The sequence below is a fragment of the Epargyreus clarus genome, unplaced genomic scaffold, assembly GCF_041222505.1.
Source record: "Epargyreus clarus isolate Ecla_fem2 unplaced genomic scaffold, WU_Ecla_fem_2.2 ptg000001l, whole genome shotgun sequence".
NCBI classification, from domain to species: Eukaryota; Metazoa; Arthropoda; class Insecta; order Lepidoptera; family Hesperiidae; genus Epargyreus; species Epargyreus clarus.
Genome location: NW_027332209.1, coordinates 731,921 through 749,098, shown reverse-complemented (window position 1 = coordinate 749,098; position 17,178 = coordinate 731,921). Strand labels below are relative to the sequence as shown.

At 39.3% G+C, this 17,178-nt stretch overlaps 1 protein-coding gene across 5 annotated transcripts in view; it reads left to right on the top strand.

Moving 5' to 3' along the window:
* eIF5 (eukaryotic translation initiation factor 5) overlaps nt 1-7,306 on the top strand; it is a 35,846-nt gene extending 28,540 nt beyond the window's left edge. For all 5 annotated transcript variants that reach the window (XM_073073691.1, XM_073073683.1, XM_073073673.1 and 2 more), the window contains 7 exons: nt 400-586; nt 2,158-2,256; nt 2,980-3,115; nt 3,406-3,565; nt 3,756-3,963; nt 4,871-5,059; nt 6,069-7,306. In XM_073073691.1, the coding sequence (XP_072929792.1) occupies nt 400-586; nt 2,158-2,256; nt 2,980-3,115; nt 3,406-3,565; nt 3,756-3,963; nt 4,871-5,059; nt 6,069-6,185 (1,096 nt within the window). In that variant the 3' untranslated portion in view covers nt 6,186-7,306. The remainder of the gene's footprint in view (nt 1-399; nt 587-2,157; nt 2,257-2,979; nt 3,116-3,405; nt 3,566-3,755; nt 3,964-4,870; nt 5,060-6,068) is intronic.
* Nucleotides 7,307-17,178: the final 9,872 nt, after the last annotated feature.

Sequence of the window (17,178 nt, the reverse complement as noted above, 5' to 3'; positions counted from 1 at the left end):
CAATGGCTGAAATTTGACAATGTCTAGTAAGAAGAAGTTGTCAAATGTCAACCTTTGATATGCATAAAAAAAATAACAGGCGGAAATAACCATCCTATATGGGGCTGATTTCAGACAACTATGTCCACTTACCGTCAGATTCACTACGTGTTCGCTAACTATATCTATATCATTAAACGACGAATAAACTTCCCCCCCCATAAAAATTAAAAATATTAAAAAAAAGTAGTTTTTAGATCTTTTACGAATGAAACGATATATCTCCGCATTTTTCTTCGATTTTGTGTTTTTGCACTTCTTAATGCATGTCGGCATTGTTCCGCGTAAATTACATCATGACAGCCATTGAGCCTTTTAATGGCTTCTTGCAATTACTTATCTATGGCTGTATGTGTGCAGTTTCATCCGCAAGTTCGTGTTGTGCCCGGAGTGCGACAACCCCGAGACGGAGCTGATCGTGTCGACGAAGCGGAACACGATATCGCAGGGGTGCAAGGCGTGCGGCTACCACGGGCAGCTCGACTTCAACCACAAACTGAACACGTTCATATTGAAGAACCCGCCCGCCGCCGATCCTAGCACGCAGGTAAGCTATTTTTTTTTATTTACGAGGGGGAAAGCTTCAAAAGGTACCCGGCACCGTGGGAGCGACGCAGGACTATGTGGAATTCTTGCCGTACCAAAAACGCCCCCGGTGGCAGTCCTCAGCGCTTGGAGAACTCCGGGATCTCGGATGGAGCACAACTGGAGTCCTCCAAGCGCGATGCCCCGGTCGGGCTCTGCTCTGGGGGGAGCAATTTACGCTCCTCTCACATCCCCTTGTGACCACACCGATATGTGATCACACAAACAATGTCTTTCCTGGGGTCGCTTACTGGACGGTTCGAGCTTCCACTCTTGCCACCCACGACCCCAGAAGCCCCCTTTTAGTCGCCTCTTACGACAGACAGGGGATATCGTAGCCCTATTCTGGTCCTGGAACTACAGGGAAGCACGCAGGTAACCTACCCCTACACTTATGTACTCTTACATTTATGTACTCGTACATACTATTATTTATTTATTTTTGTACACCTAAAACTAAAGGTTAAAAAGGGTAAACTTAATGCCTAATAATGGCATTCTCTGCCAGTCGACCCTGGGTGATGCCGATAGCATGTGATAGGACATAAACAAGTAATGCTAACTGTAAAAAACATACAATATCTACATATAATAATAAATAATATATAAATATATAATAAAAACATAATATATACAAATAAATATATACAACACAGTGAATTAAGGAAAGTTAAAAGACTCGAGTATTAGAGGACATACGGAGTAATGCTCCCGAATCATTCTCTGGAAGGTGTTCCTAGAAATGGCTTTCCTGATGTACTCGTACTACATAATTCTATATACGGAAAAGTATATTAGTCTGCACATCACCAGTAAAATGACCACAAGCACACTGCCAATAGTTAAGAAGCTCACGATTTAGATTTCATAGATATCCTTAATAGATTTTGAAAACTTGAAAAAAAACTTTAAAGGTCACTCCCATTCCTCTCTTACTATTGGGGTGAGTGGCTATCTCATAAGATCTAAATCATAAGGTTAATTAATATTATGGATGACTAATTAACTTGTCAAGATCCCTTCATTAGATGCGAGTGCATTTTTCGTATGCTTACTCGCTAGTCTTTATTATCAATTGACATCAAGACATCAAAATATATACAAAGAATATGCAGTATCCATGTGCACGCAGTGTTTATCACTATCACATACCTACTTGTCACTTCAGTAACATAAAAAGGCATTTTTTTTTATAATATAAGAGTAGCAGACGAGCATGCAGTCCACCTAATGGAAAGTGGCTACTGCCGCCCATGGACATCTGTAATCAACCCCAGATAGGATTAGATATTCCTACTTGAGGTCGGCCACAGATGCGCCGCTACCCCTGAGGACTAAGCTGGAACGCCTCGGAAAAGTTTGTCTCCTTTACCACACCCTTCAAACCGGGACACAGCAGCGCGTAACACTGCTGTTACGAGTATGAGGTAGAAATAGGTGTGGCGGTGGTGCCGGCGGAGTCGAACCACAAAGAGATCTACCACCTTCAAAATTATTTTGTTTATGTTTATATTAAAAATATATATATTGAAGGGTTCGTCGTTAACGGAGGGCAATCGCGGCAAACGTTCGAAGCGCTCCGGCCAAGCGGCCAATGGTAACCACGACGGGGACAACCACGATGCCAAGAATGTAAGTATTGTCGTACTACTTTTATAATGCCATTATCTAAATCAAATTAACAAATAAAACCCGTGTCACTTCGGACATGAGTAAAATTTAGCCGCCCAGGAAATAGGTCGGCAATGAATTCTTTATTTTATGTAATTCTATTAAAACGTGCCGACAGTTGGAATCCAAGAAGATCGTAGTATATAGAGTAACTTTACGTGTTCGAAATCTTACGTGTGTGTTACGTGCACAGATTAGTAAAGATTACTCACTCCTAACAAGAAAATGTAACTAGTTTTGACAATTGAAATAGTCACTGTCATCTATTTTCGTGTTTGAAAAAACGATATTTTTCCGCATTTTTTGTTCGATTTCGTGTTTTAGCACCACTCAACTCTATATGTCGGCATTGTTCCGCGTAAGTTACACCATGACAGCCATTAAATGGCTGACACATTTGTCAGCCGTTTAAGCTAACTTCTATAGGCATGATGACAGTATTAAAAAATTAAAGAATAAATGAAGTAAAACAAATTTCGCGTTTAATTCAAAATAAGTATAAAAATATGCTATTATTTTCGGTAATACTGAATTTATTGCAGAAATAATACGATGTTTGGAATCAGTCGGCACGTACGTACGTTATAGAAGGGGTTTTCAAAATTTGTTATCGTGCCTATTACAAGGCGGTGAGATATTAATACTTATGTATGGTTACGTGTACAAAACTATAATGTTGTGCAGGAGAGCGAGCCGCCCGCGACGCCGACGGCGCCGCACGCGCGCAGCAAGAGCAAGAAGCACCGGCAGGAGGACGACGACGACGACGGCACCTGGACCGTCGACGTCAGCGAGGCCGCCGTGCGCGCGCGCATGCAGGGTCAGCGCACTGCTTTATTTATTATTTTTTTTCTTAACGAAGGGGAAACCATCAAAAGGTACCCGAAGACGTGGGAGCGACGCCGGGTTATGTGGGATTTTTACCGCACTAAAAAATAATTTGTAGTTTGAAAATTTTCTTCACTATTCGGTTACTTTTTTTTTATTAAACATCCGACTTGCTACGCATTCGTTGGCTACTATATTGACAGCCTTGACTGACGTTGACTTGATGGTGTATTTCTAACCAAATAGAAAAAATATTTATTATCATGGTGTCTAACGTTGCAGATCTCACCGAGGGCGCTAAGAGCATGACGTTGTCCGAGGACAGCGAGAAGAACGAGAAGCAGCGCATGGATTTGTTCTACTCGTTCGTGAAGCAAAAGGCGGACGCGCGCGACGTGGACGGCTCCAAGGCCATCAGCGACATCGTGCACGAAGCCGATCGGTAAGGACGCTCGGATTGACGCTCCACTGATTAACATGCGGTTATACAATAAATATAAATCATTCTTTTATTTGTGTAAAAATTACCTTATGCTGACTTGAAATTATTTATTTTTCTATTTCACAATAAAAAGGGAAATCCATGAGTATCGTTCACTGTTAACTAACGATTGCACGTGTCCCCCCCGCAGACTGGACGTGAAGCACCTGGCGCCGCTGGTGGTGTTCGAGGTGCTGGTGCGCGGCGGGTCGCTGGCGGCCGACGTGAAGCGGCACCGCGCGCTGCTGCTGCGCCTCGCGCGCGCCGAGCCCCGCGCGCCCCGCGCCGCGCTGCACGCGCTCACCGCGCTCTGCGCGCAGCACGCGCCGCTGCTGCAGCGCGTGCCCGCCATCCTCAAGGTGAGCCCCGCGCCCCGCGCCGCGCTGCACGCGCTCACCGCGCTCTGCGCGCAGCACGCGCCGCTGCTGCAGCGCGTGCCCGCCATCCTCAAGGTGAGCCCCGCGCCCCGCGCCGCGCTGCACGCGCTCACCGCGCTCTGCGCGCAGCACGCGCCGCTGCTGCAGCGCGTGCCCGCCATCCTCAAGGTGAGCCCCGCGCCCCGCGCCGCGCTGCACGCGCTCACCGCGCTCTGCGCGCAGCACGCGCCGCTGCTGCAGCGCGTGCCCGCCATCCTCAAGGTGAGCCCCGCGCCCCGCGCCGCGCTGCACGCGCTCACCGCGCTCTGCGCGCAGCACGCGCCGCTGCTGCAGCGCGTGCCCGCCATCCTCAAGGTGAGCCCCGCGCCCCGCGCCGCGCTGCACGCGCTCACCGCGCTCTGCGCGCAGCACGCGCCGCTGCTGCAGCGCGTGCCCGCCATCCTCAAGGTGAGCCCCGCGCCCCGCGCCGCGCTGCACGCGCTCACCGCGCTCTGCGCGCAGCACGCGCCGCTGCTGCAGCGCGTGCCCGCCATCCTCAAGGTGAGCCCCGCGCCCCGCGCCGCGCTGCACGCGCTCACCGCGCTCTGCGCGCAGCACGCGCCGCTGCTGCAGCGCGTGCCCGCCATCCTCAAGGTGAGCCCCGCGCCCCGCGCCGCGCTGCACGCGCTCTGCGCGCTCACGCGCCGCTGCTGCAGCTGCACTACATTTTATAAAACAAAGTCGCTTCCTGCTGTCTGTCCCCATGTTCGCTTAGATCTTTAAAACTACGGAACGGATTTTGACGCAGTTTTTTTTAATAGATCGAGTGATTCAACAGGAAGGTTTGTATGTATAATACATGCATAACATAATAGAAAAATACTGCTAGTGTATGTATATGTAATTCCAGCTGCTGTACGACCTGGACATTGTGGACGAGAAGACGATCCTGGAGTGGGCCGCGAAGCCGTCGCGCAAGTACGGCTCGAAGGAGCTGGTGGCGGACGTGCGGCGCCGCGCGCAGCCGTTCATCGACTGGCTGCAGGACGCCGACGAGGAGGACTCCAGCGACGCCGGCGACAGCGCGGGAGACATTGAGGTCGGTTTACACTCCCAATTGGCATGATGACAGTATTTAAAAATCAAAGAATAAATGATATAAGAAAACACAATACATTGGTCGAAGGACAAAAATGTGCAGTCCGCAGATAGCACAAGTAAAAGAAGCTTAAATTTGAGGTGCTTAAATATATTTAATGACGTGAAAATAGTTACAAAGTACAATAATATAATAATTGGGACCACTTTGCTGATGGCGCATTGTAGGTGCGATGCACGGAACTAAAGGATTCTCAAAAATGCCAATTTAAAAAAATCTTTAAGATGTTTTTGTACCTTATGGCAATAACTCACTGTTATTTCTATTTTAAAACGTGTGTGGTAAATGATATATATTTATACGAGGCATTTTAACTTAATCCTCTGGGATAACAATGCTGGTATATCATCAATTTATGGGCGAAGGATTAATCGTATCCAAGTTTGATAATAGATGTCCGTAGAAAGTCCATTTACTACCCGCTATGGATTACGCTACAGGAACGACTTAGAACTATTCGTGTTTCGAATTTAATATTGCCACATCTATTTATACCTCATACCGGTAATGTTCAGTGTCATTTTGTTCCGGTTTGATGAATGTGATAAGGAAGGCACCTGTGAAGTCGAACCGCAATAGGTTAAATCACTTACGACTCATCATCAACCCATTACTGTCCCACTGCTGGGCAAGGGTCTCCTCTCAGAATGAGAAGGATTAGGTCATAGTCCACCGCGTTGGCCATCTGCGTATTGGTAGACTTCACATACCTTTGATTTTTTTTTCATATAAATCTCCCAGATATGCAGGTTTCCTCACGACATTTTCCTTCACCGTTTAAGCAAGTAATAATTAATTTCTAATACGCACATAATTTTGAAAAGTCAGAGGTGCGTGCCTGCGATTTCAACCTCTGACCCCGCGATCGAGGGGCCGAGTTTCTTAACCACTAGGCTATCGCTGCTTTTAGGTGTGAGTAATGTTTACTAATGTATGCGTTGCTCCCCAGATCGAGTACGACGACCGCGCGAAGGCGACGCCGATCAAGGCGGTGGCGAGCGCCGCGCCGCCCGCGCGCGCGCCCGACGACGACAACGACATCGACGTCGACATCGACGCCATCTAGCCCACGACCGCGACGACAACAACACAGCGCGGCGACCACGGCGACAACAACACCGCACGACGACCGCGACGACAACAACACCGCCACACAATACAACAACACAACGCCGCCGACGCGAGAGCATACATACTGCCACACAACACAACGCTCCTGTCGCATTTGTCCAACACCGCCGACGAGAGAGCATACCGCCACACGATACAACAACACAACGCTCCTGTCGCATTTGTCCCATCTTAATATTAGTAGATGCCTAACAAGTTTTGAAATTTAACATTCATGCCCGTTGTTAATTTTCGATCGATCCAATGTTTGGCTGCCGATTTGGCTCGAAATTTGACATATTTTGCATACGCAAGAATTGTTAAGTATGAATCTTTTGTAGATAAAACATTGGATAGATTAATGATAAATAAAGAGTGCGAATATTGGTAAGATGCCTGCCTAACTTGATTGTTTTGTAATGCAACATTTATTTACTCGCGAACAATTCGCCGGAAAGTGACATGTATGTAAATACCGCACACGAGTACAAGTGCGCAATACATTGAATCCCGCTGATAAACTTTCACCCCGCAGCCGTAAACGAACGTGTATTGGCGAATACCGAATACATCCAAATAGGTTATTTACTTACTGATATTTGAGTCTATTCATCTATGTTTGATGAGTAACTAGATGTAACATAAGGAAACAAAATAGGTGTGCAATACATTCGTCGAATATTTACAAAGATTTGATTTGTCATCTTGTCCGCCTTCAAAAATAATCAGTAAAGTATATGAAATATGCGATTTATTTTTTAATTAAACCCTCGTGTATTGTTTGAAGTAAGCACATATAATGTTATATTCAGGCATATGAGGCACATCCTAACAGCCCTCTTAAAAATGTAAAAATCACAGATATGTGCGACCTTTCATGTCGTCAGTCCTATTTTCGTGGTACAAGTAAATTCAAGTCTTCTTCGTACATCCTTAAAATGTAGGTAATGCATCCTCGTGCAGTATCTGTATATGAGAACGTGATTCGTGTTCTGATCTTAATATTGAATAGTTTGACAATGAACTGCCACTATCGCCTTGTCTACCTAGTCTGGTTAGGAGTAGATGAAAATTATTTGGTTATTGACCACAGAGCGGTTGGATTATTCGCCGCCGCCGACCCCGAGTTGGTAAAAACATCTTAACTGTAGTCCCTTATTTATCTTTGTAAAAAATCTACCGTATTAGGCTATGAACTGACGGAGCGGTTGAACTGCATCACGCATTGGATATGAAACAAAGGTAAAATATGTTATGTTTTGAAGGTGGTTAACCTTTGTGGTTCGACTCCGGCGGCAAACACCGCAACACCTATTTCTACCTAATAGCAGTGTTAGGCGCTGCTGTGTTCTGTTTTGTTGGGTGTGGTAAGGGAGACAGACTTTTCCGAGGCGTTCCAGCTTGTTCTCAGGGGTTGCGGCACATCTGTGGCTGACCTCAGGTAGGAATATGTAATCCTATCTGGGGTTGATTACAGAGGTCCATGGGCGGCAGTAGCCACTTATCATCTGGTGGACTGCATGCTCGTCTGCTACTCCTATATTATAAAAAAAAATGTCTACATGTCGCGGTTTATGGACGCGGCTTACGTGGTAGTCTGCTGTGTCTACTGCAACGGTGGGTATAGATCTATTTCCGCATAAATTGCCATTGTGTTTTATTGAGCTTAATGTATCCTCGCAAAACAATCTAGTGAGTTTAAAAAAAATAGCCGTTGTAAGCCGCTCCGTTAGCTCTTAGCCTTAAAGTGCTTTTTAACGATTGCAGTACGAATATGTAATATATTATGGTGAAATTATTTTTCAACAGAACATTAATTTTGAATTGTATTTGCAGTTCTGATTGCACCGTTTAATTTTAATTAACTATACATATTACGAAATTAGCTAGTAATTAAATGTATCTCGTTAGCGATCTTTGTAATACAATAATATGCTGTGCTAATTCTGCTGTAAAACAATACCAGGAAGACACATTTATTTTGTTGTTAAACACAAATATATGAAACGAAAATCTAATTATTACCCAAGAGATTAATATCTGTACACACACAATTGATTATTAAAATCATTAAGCAATAATTAGTCTTGTGTTTTACCATAAATTCAAATCACACTGCAAAATAATGTGTCTTCGTGATAATAATATAAATAGTAATGTAAAATGGAGCTGACGTACGGTACTCCATATGCTCACTCGTGTATAAGGCACTGTATTCATGTAATACGCTTCGAAAACTAGGGTGACTACACTTTTTCTATTCCCAAAAAAAAAAAAAGAATATTTGTTCCTATATATAGATTTTTTATTTTATTTTGAATGTATTTTGTTCATTTACTTTACTATGGATTTATGAATCGGAACGGTATCATGGTTCATGCGATCTCTGAGTTGTCCGTTTGTCACAAACGCGTGGTGATCGGTTGTAAACAGCAAGTCTGTATGGATAGCAATGTTTGTATGAAATGTTTCAAATGATTTTTAGTATTTAATTGTAAATTGGCTGAGCGCAGGAAGATGAATAAGCACATTTATGTAACCAAAGTCTATTATTTACTAGTTTCAAATAATATTTGGCAGATTTAAATGAACAGCAAGAGCAATAAAATTTGTACTGATTAAAATGCTTATTCAATTTCGTGTGTATTTTTCTATATGTATGTAATTAGGTTAGATGAGAGGATTTGGGCGGTCGCGGGCATGCGTGGGGCACTGGTTGCTATTTCTGAGCCCAGTTCAGACGACTGAAAATTATAAATAACTCTAGTATGCAATCGTCAACCAGAGATAACCAATTTTAGACTTTTGCTCGTGTTATCTGTTTCAAAAGTAAAGAAGTAACTATAGATACTCTTTTTTAATAAAGAAGCTATTTTAAAAACGTAGCATATACGATTTTTTTACGATTTCCAGATCAACATAAAAATTAAAACGAGCATCTATAATGATCTCTATTCCACTTTTATTTATAGCGATACAGTGTTAGATTTTGGCTATATTGTTTAAATTAATTTAATTTATTACGATCTACATCGGCAGGCGTGAAATACGAAGAGGTATTGAAATATTTACAGCCCAAAAAATCTACGGAGTAATGTTAGGACTCTACAGTGAATCTATGAGCTGGTTTGACGATTGTATATTTCAGTATATTTGTTCCAAACGTCATTAATATGTACTGGCACACGAGGCTTTCCAACTGGTCCTCGTCGCGTGCACCTGGGTGTCTGGAGATAGCGCAAGGACTCGGCCGGCTGCGATCAGCGAATATTTTCTCTTATATATTATTCAAATAGAATATTTTGAAATTGCCACCCGACAATTTTACTAGATTTGTTTTGTATTCAATACATTTGGATTCTGAATGTTGTCGTTTTATTGCAAAGTTCCTTTTAACATCAGGTGAGATTGCGGTCAAACGCCGGCCTGTCAAAAATAAAAAAAAATGAAATTATCTCGAATCAAATTTAATATTAGCGTTATAGTTTTCTTCCAAAACAAAAGCAAGTACATATTCAGTTTTAATAATAAATAGTTTTTATTGTCATGTAATAAAGCATTCCTTAAAAGGTTGACGACCTGCGTCAGTGAACTCGCCTAGCGAGTTCAAGGCATTGTATAGTGCAATTTTTTCTTAAATTATAAAATGTCTTAAATACGAGCTACCATGTACATGTTCATATTAGCGTTTAGTCTGCACTTATTTTCAGTAGAAAATACAAACGCATTTAGGAAATATTGGACTCGCCCGGCGAGTCGCCAGCACATCAAATAAATTTGTCGACTCAACTTTCGCAAGGCGAGTCGGCACTGAACGTGTTAATCAGTGCACGAGCAATAATAACATAGTCATTGAAATATTTTAATTGTTTCTTATTAATTACAGAATAAGAATAATTATATATGGATAATTCACGTAGAAGTCTTTTAATTCTATTCTTATCGTAGACGTCTATATAATATATATTTATATATGAATACTTCATATTGCTGTTTTGTTTTTAATTACGTCCGGTTTTGGTGACCGTCAGAGTGGCCGGTCACTACCATTTTATGATTTAGACTTGACGAATCACTCGAGAGTCTTGCTAAATTTATTCCTTTTTCGCAACAATACTTCTAATGTTAATGTTTAAATCCTCTGTCTGCAAGTTCTTTTAACGTTTATGAGATTTCGGTTTATATTTTGGACACCTAATTATGAATCAGACTATACTAACTCAGGATATTTAGCGGTTGATGTACACATCATCACTGCACACGTCTTGTAATTTGTCCCAACTTCTTTTAATGATTACGTAATATGTGTAGCCGTCAATGTAGCGTTGTTTGTTTATAGTGTATTATATCGATAAAAAAATATACTTGCCCCCATCACTTATGACGTTTTGGTCTGGTAGAATCAATTAAAAAATGGACTTTATTTGAAAGCAGTAAGATTGATATTAGCGTGACTTTGTGGAAAATTATTTATACATTTGATATTTTTAAGATTTTAGGAAAAATAAAATAAAATTGTACTCAGTGATGGTACGAAATATCTCAATTTTTAATTGTCTTCTTTCTGTTATAATTTTTACATTCCAAAATTGCATAATATATCTTAATAATATTATTTTATACAATTTGACAAGCATCTGTCTCGGGCTGATGCTAAAACATGAGTAGACTCGATTGAAGGCAAGTAGAAGCGAATAATTATTATTTTATTGGTTCAACTTGAAGATTAACGAAACATTTTTATTTTAGTTTAATATTTGAGACTATAGAGTAGTTTTTTTAAATTCTCATTTTAAATATTTTATTTTAAAACTGGTCAAATGTACAATAGGACTGGACGTTTTATGGCAATTTTGTTTTTATTTGATTTATATTTTAGTTTTTTAGACAATACGTTTGTCATTAGGAAGTACTTAAATTTATATCAGTAGTAAGAACTTAAGTATCAATAATGGTTTCATAATTCCTTACCTTGAAATTTTAAATGGACATTGTCTTTGATTTTTAGTTTCTGATTTGTTGTTTTTTAATCATATAATTTAATTTCACTTTTATCATAAAAGTTTTATGTTTATTATTGGAATATGAAAAGCACGTACCTTTAAATAATACAAAAAATCGTTGTTTTCCAAAAAATTTTAGCCCCATTTTTTCCAAAATCGATTATTCTTTCATATTAAAATCGGTTTTTGAGAAATCGTTAATTTTTAATAAAGAAAAATCGATTTTTATTTAATCGATTCTTACCATTAATCTTAAATCCCTAGTTATGGTATTGCAAGATGTCATACCGACCCACGTCTTGTTTGTATTCAGTTTCGAAATATTAAGTTTTCTAACGACGTCTTATACCTTCTCCAAGAATATGTCGTTAGCGTGTTTCAGAAATATGATAGCGCCATCTATTGAAAATAATATATATGTCGCAGGCAGTTGAGAATATAATTCGATATTAAGTGGGTTTCTGTTCAAAACATTGTATTTAGATTATAGTTTTTAAATAAAGAACACTGTATTAACTTTACGATAATTTCTGAACGAATATTTGATTTAATCTTAATAATTCAAATTTGGAACTGTATCGAGTAAACACTTGACGAACGCCATTGAACAGAGCTGTTTGGCGGGAATTAGGGGCGTGGTCTACCCCTATATAAGAGCTCATCCTGGCAGGTGCAGGCAGTCTATCTTCGGATAAGACTCATGAAAGAGCTCTGCTCCCAACAGAACTGTTGGTTTACCTGGTACAGTCTAGCACTGTATATTGCATAAGCGGAATCGCTAGCGCGATACCCTATGCTTTAGCTGTATTGCCTGAACAAGGCGATACGCTATTTGGGTGGACGTGTGGCCACTATACGAACACATAGAGCTGAGGCTCTGTTCGTCTCCATTCGGGTGGTTGTGTAACCACTATACGAACATAGAGCTAAGGCTCTGTTCGTCACTATTCGGGTGGCTGTGAGGCCACTATACGAACATAGAGCTAAGGCTCTGTTCGTCACTATTCGGGTGGCTGTGAGGCCACTATACGAACATAGAGCTAAGGCTCTGTTCGTCACTATTCGGGTGGCTGTGAGGCCACTATACGAACATAGAGCTAAGACTCTGTTCGTCACTATTCGGGTGGCTGTGTTGCCACTATACGAACGTAGAACTAAGGTTCTGTTCGTCATTACTCAGATGGTAGTGTTGCCATTATATTAACGTAGAATTAAGATTCTGTTCGTAACTATTTTAACTTTGTTTTACTATTTGTACACCTGTTATTATATTGAGTGTTGTCCTATCCTGTAAGATTAGTGTGTAAATAAACCTTTTGATTATTATTTATGGCTATTTAATCCCTGCAATATGGGAATTCCTAATCCTGACATGCCTTCCTTGGCTCCAGATCCTACATATAATTATTATCGCTAATGTTGCCAGCGTTCTTGGAACAACAATGGACAGCAATTCGCCCACACTGTTATCAACATGCCTTAAAAAGGAATTAAAACGAATTTTTGACATGGGGGAAGCGTTAATAATAATCATTATAATATCGAATGTTTATGTGTGAATTAATCGTTAATTGATGTAATTCGACATGATATATAATTTTGACATCCATTTTTATTATTGATATAACTGTTATACCGTATTCCATTTTCTGACATGAATTGTTTGTATATTTATTAGTTACGTAATAATTGTTTACCATTCAAGAATGTATTTTAATTGGATATTTGATCCATTTAACATATATCATTTATTTTATATTTAGTTTCCCAAAGAGTCCCATTCCTTAATCAGTAATACGAAAAGTCAACGTCGTACTTTGTCATTTTTTACATTAAAGTATACGTCTTCCCACCCAACAAATACAGGTCTGTGCATCTTCCCCACACGCGGTCTCAGAACGAACTAGAAATGGCGTCAACAAGTGTGACGAAACATCGCAGGAATACGCGATGCGAATTAATTCGCAAGTTATTGTCGCAATAAGTTATTGCGATGCGTCAAGGGAGCTCGCAGATTTTTACGATGCGACGTCGCATCGCAGTTTTGCGTTCGAGCCCTTAGTCATTACTCAATTCTGGCAGCCCTTACGGGCTACACTATCAAAAATAGATTAATAACTCGTTGTCCACGATGTTATAATTGTAAGTAAACTGGATTATATTTTTGTATACCTTGATAAACTGAAGGTTTAATCGAGGTCTTATACATTCTCCAAGTACATGTCGTTAGCGTGTTTCAGAGATATGATAGCGCCATCTATTGAAAATAATATATAATGATTGTCGCTATGCAACGAAGATTGTTGCCAGCTACTCCGAACAGCTATGGACAGCAATTTAGTAGCTTTTTCATGTTCCGTACCCAAAGGGTAAAGACGTCGAAAGAAATGGGTAACGACGGGTGTGACGTCGTGTAAGATGTGGAATGCTTCTTCCCGAGGTATTCCCGGAGCGCTATGACATGGGGCTCTTCAAAATAGGTGCTAAAAGAGCTTTCATACAAATCCGGCGATGCATTGGTGACTCCTCTGGAGTTGCAAATGTCCATAGGCGGCGTTGACTACTTTCCATCAGGTAGTACCTCTGTCTAATCGTTAGGTTAAACAATAAAAAAAAGATGGAGAAAAAATGTTGGATTCAGGTAATATGTTAATTTAAAACACAGATTATTGTATTTTTAGGGTTCCGTACCCTAAGGGTAAATAAAATTATTAATGGAACTATTGCTAAGTCTTGCTGCCTGTCGCAGGACTCTTATCTATTGAACCGTAACAGATAGACAATTTTACAGAGTATGGTGGCAGCTATATCAAAACATAATTAAATGGATTTAATTTGATTTGAAATTATTTAAAGAATTTAATTATCAATGAAACCGCTATTTTTCGACGTTTATCTATTGATCCGTAATAGATAGACAATTAAAATGGACATAGAAAATAAAAAAAAGTAGTTTATTGACTTTCAAAAAGTATTGTATATGAATGAATTAGAAAATGTTCACAATGAATTCACTTCAATGGCTGCTACGATAACATTTACTACAAATAAAAAAGAAATGAAAATTTGGTAATACGGAGCCCTCCGTGTGCGAGTTCGACTCGCACTTTTCAATTATTTTCTGTACAATATCTTGACAGACCCAACTTGTCAGCGAAGGTTTAGTAGGATTCCGTTTTAACCCTTTGGGTACGGAACCGTAAAAGTGACGCCTACAGTCTACACCATGAATATAGAAATCCCTTAAATATAATTTCAAATTCAAAGATGTACCCATTCTAGTACTTCAAAAGTCGCTAAATTATTTTTAGCGCCGTTTTTGTCCCTTTATACAAAAGTTACTATTTCTATTTTCAACCAACAAAGGAAAATTTGCGTAATTTTTTTCCAAAAGTCCAGTCACCATTTCTAGCCGACAAAATCATTAAATTGGCAACACTGCGCTAAATTAACATTGGCAACACTGATGCTACTTAGCAAGTATAGGAGCTTTATACAAAAGTTATAATTTTCTACCACCAAAGAAAAATGTCGCTAAATTGACAACACTGTCCTAAACATGGTTGCCAACTATAGATTTTTTTCTCGTAAGTACACAACAGATAAAATCTCGTATTTTGCCTTTCAACCTCATACACTCGTAACCTCACTGATACTTGACTATCTATCGATTTAGTAAACAGACTTCATCCCAAAATAGTTGAAAATTATCAGGAATGTTTCCATTTGTTCATATTTTTTTAAATCGCCATTCTGTACCAAAAATCGGTAAAAAATCGGGATAATTTGCATACTCTGAAATCGTGAAAAATTAAATGCATTTCAGTAGGACAGGGTCAATATCGGTAGGGACGCCTTGTGGAGCCCTAGTGGACACGTATACCCACAGATCTTCGAGAAACTTTAAATAACCTAGACAATATGACACATTTATGTGGATAGAACTCATAAAATCGACCCATATTTATTTAGACAGGTGCATGGGAAATGTCTTTATGTGCCGCTTTTTGTTTGGACACTTGCGTGAATTATAGGAATTCACTATGTTTACACCGAATTGTTTGTGCTTAGAGTTTTACCTTATAGTACTATTTACAAGTACTTACTTCAAATAATATTTATGACTTCCCCCGCCTTGATAGACCCAGGAAAATATTTATTTTACTGTGTTAAGCCTACAAATTCGCACTTGAACAGCGTGGTAGACTATGTTCTAAAGTTATTAATATTTATTAAAGGTATTAATATTAGTAGGATAGTTAGATTGGTCGTCGTCTATGAACAGTATTTTGGTGCTGATATTTATTCAGTTATTTCCTAACTTGGGAAATTACAATTAGCAATTAATTTCAAGTCTAGGTACTTAGTGAGGGTTGGGTAATCCAAGCAGGAAAACCCTTTTCGCGTCTGTGTACAGTTACCTCTTAAAATAGACATGGACCTTTAGTCATATAAATATGGCTGTCATTTTATTATGGTTCGACCTCGGGCTTCGACGAAAATGAAAAATAATTCTAAATTTACTAACGACTCTAACACCATTGATTTGATACCCTCTGTAATAAACATGAAACTTAATAATATATAGTATTTGATAGTGCATATATTGGCCATATTTTTCTCCTTTAGTGCATATTTTGCCTTCTTAATGCATATGCAATATATATTTTGAAGGTGGTAGAACACTTGTGGTTCGACTCCGGCGGCACCACCGCCACACCTATTTCTACCTAATAACAGCAGTGTTAGGCGCTGCTGTGTTCCGTTTTGAAGGGTGTGGTAAGGGAGACGGACTTTTCCGAGGTGTTCCAGCTTAGTCCTCAGGGGGGTAGCGGCGCATCTGTGGCCGACCTCAGGTAGGAATATCTAATCCTATCTGGGGTTGATTACAGATGTCCATGGGCGGCAGTAGCCACTTACCATCAGGTGGACTGCTCGTCTGCCACTTATATTATAAAAAAAAATCGCATTTTGATAATGCATATAATACGATGTCTATTGTAATTTGTAATATAACAGTTTTGTACTACAATAAAACTATTATTATGAGAGAAAACACTGTTCGAAACTGGTGAAGGCTTCAATACAATGACAATACAAATATGTTCTTTTTAGCATACACCCTTAAATGGCATTGCAAAGAAAATAAAACAAGCGTCAAGTTTTGAACCATTATAATTATTGCATAAAGAGTTCTTAACCCATAAAGACCTTAATTAACTATCATAAGCTTTTACAAAAAGTTTATTATATGCCTAAATAGTAAATGCAAAACATATAAAAATTTAATACAACTTTAGTAAAAATGAGACGAGAAACAAATATACTAGGACAAAAATCACAGAATGCTTTGCAAAATTAAAAGCGCACAGAATCAAGGCCACGTGACGGAAGTGAAGCTTCCTGGCGACCTTTATTGAGACAGTAATTGTAAATTTGTATCATACACTAAATAAAAATTAAGCCAACTCTAGAACTATATAAAACCTAGTCTCAATTTGTAATATAATTAATTTTTTGCTATAATCCTATCAAATTCAATTATTATTAAAAATAATAATGGAACATTTTTACGTTACGATTTCATAGCCGTACAATGTTTTAAAAATGTTGTCTTATTATCTCTAGCCATCATGTTTAACATTTAAACTTCCTATCGCCAACAAAGGTTCACTTCTAAAATTAAATTTTCTCAAAATATCACAAACGTAATATCTCCGAAATATAGTCTCCGAAATAGTTCGAAACATCTTTTTTATATTAAGGTAATAATTACTTAATAATATTAATCGATATTTTTATTAGTTTTACAATAAATCATGTTATTAAAATTAAAACTTTAATGAGAATCATTTGTCCATTAAAATTGAGCGAGATTCTTGAATTTTGTATCAAATATTAATATCAGCATTTATCTTTGATAAATTAAGAATAAAAATGAGTTAA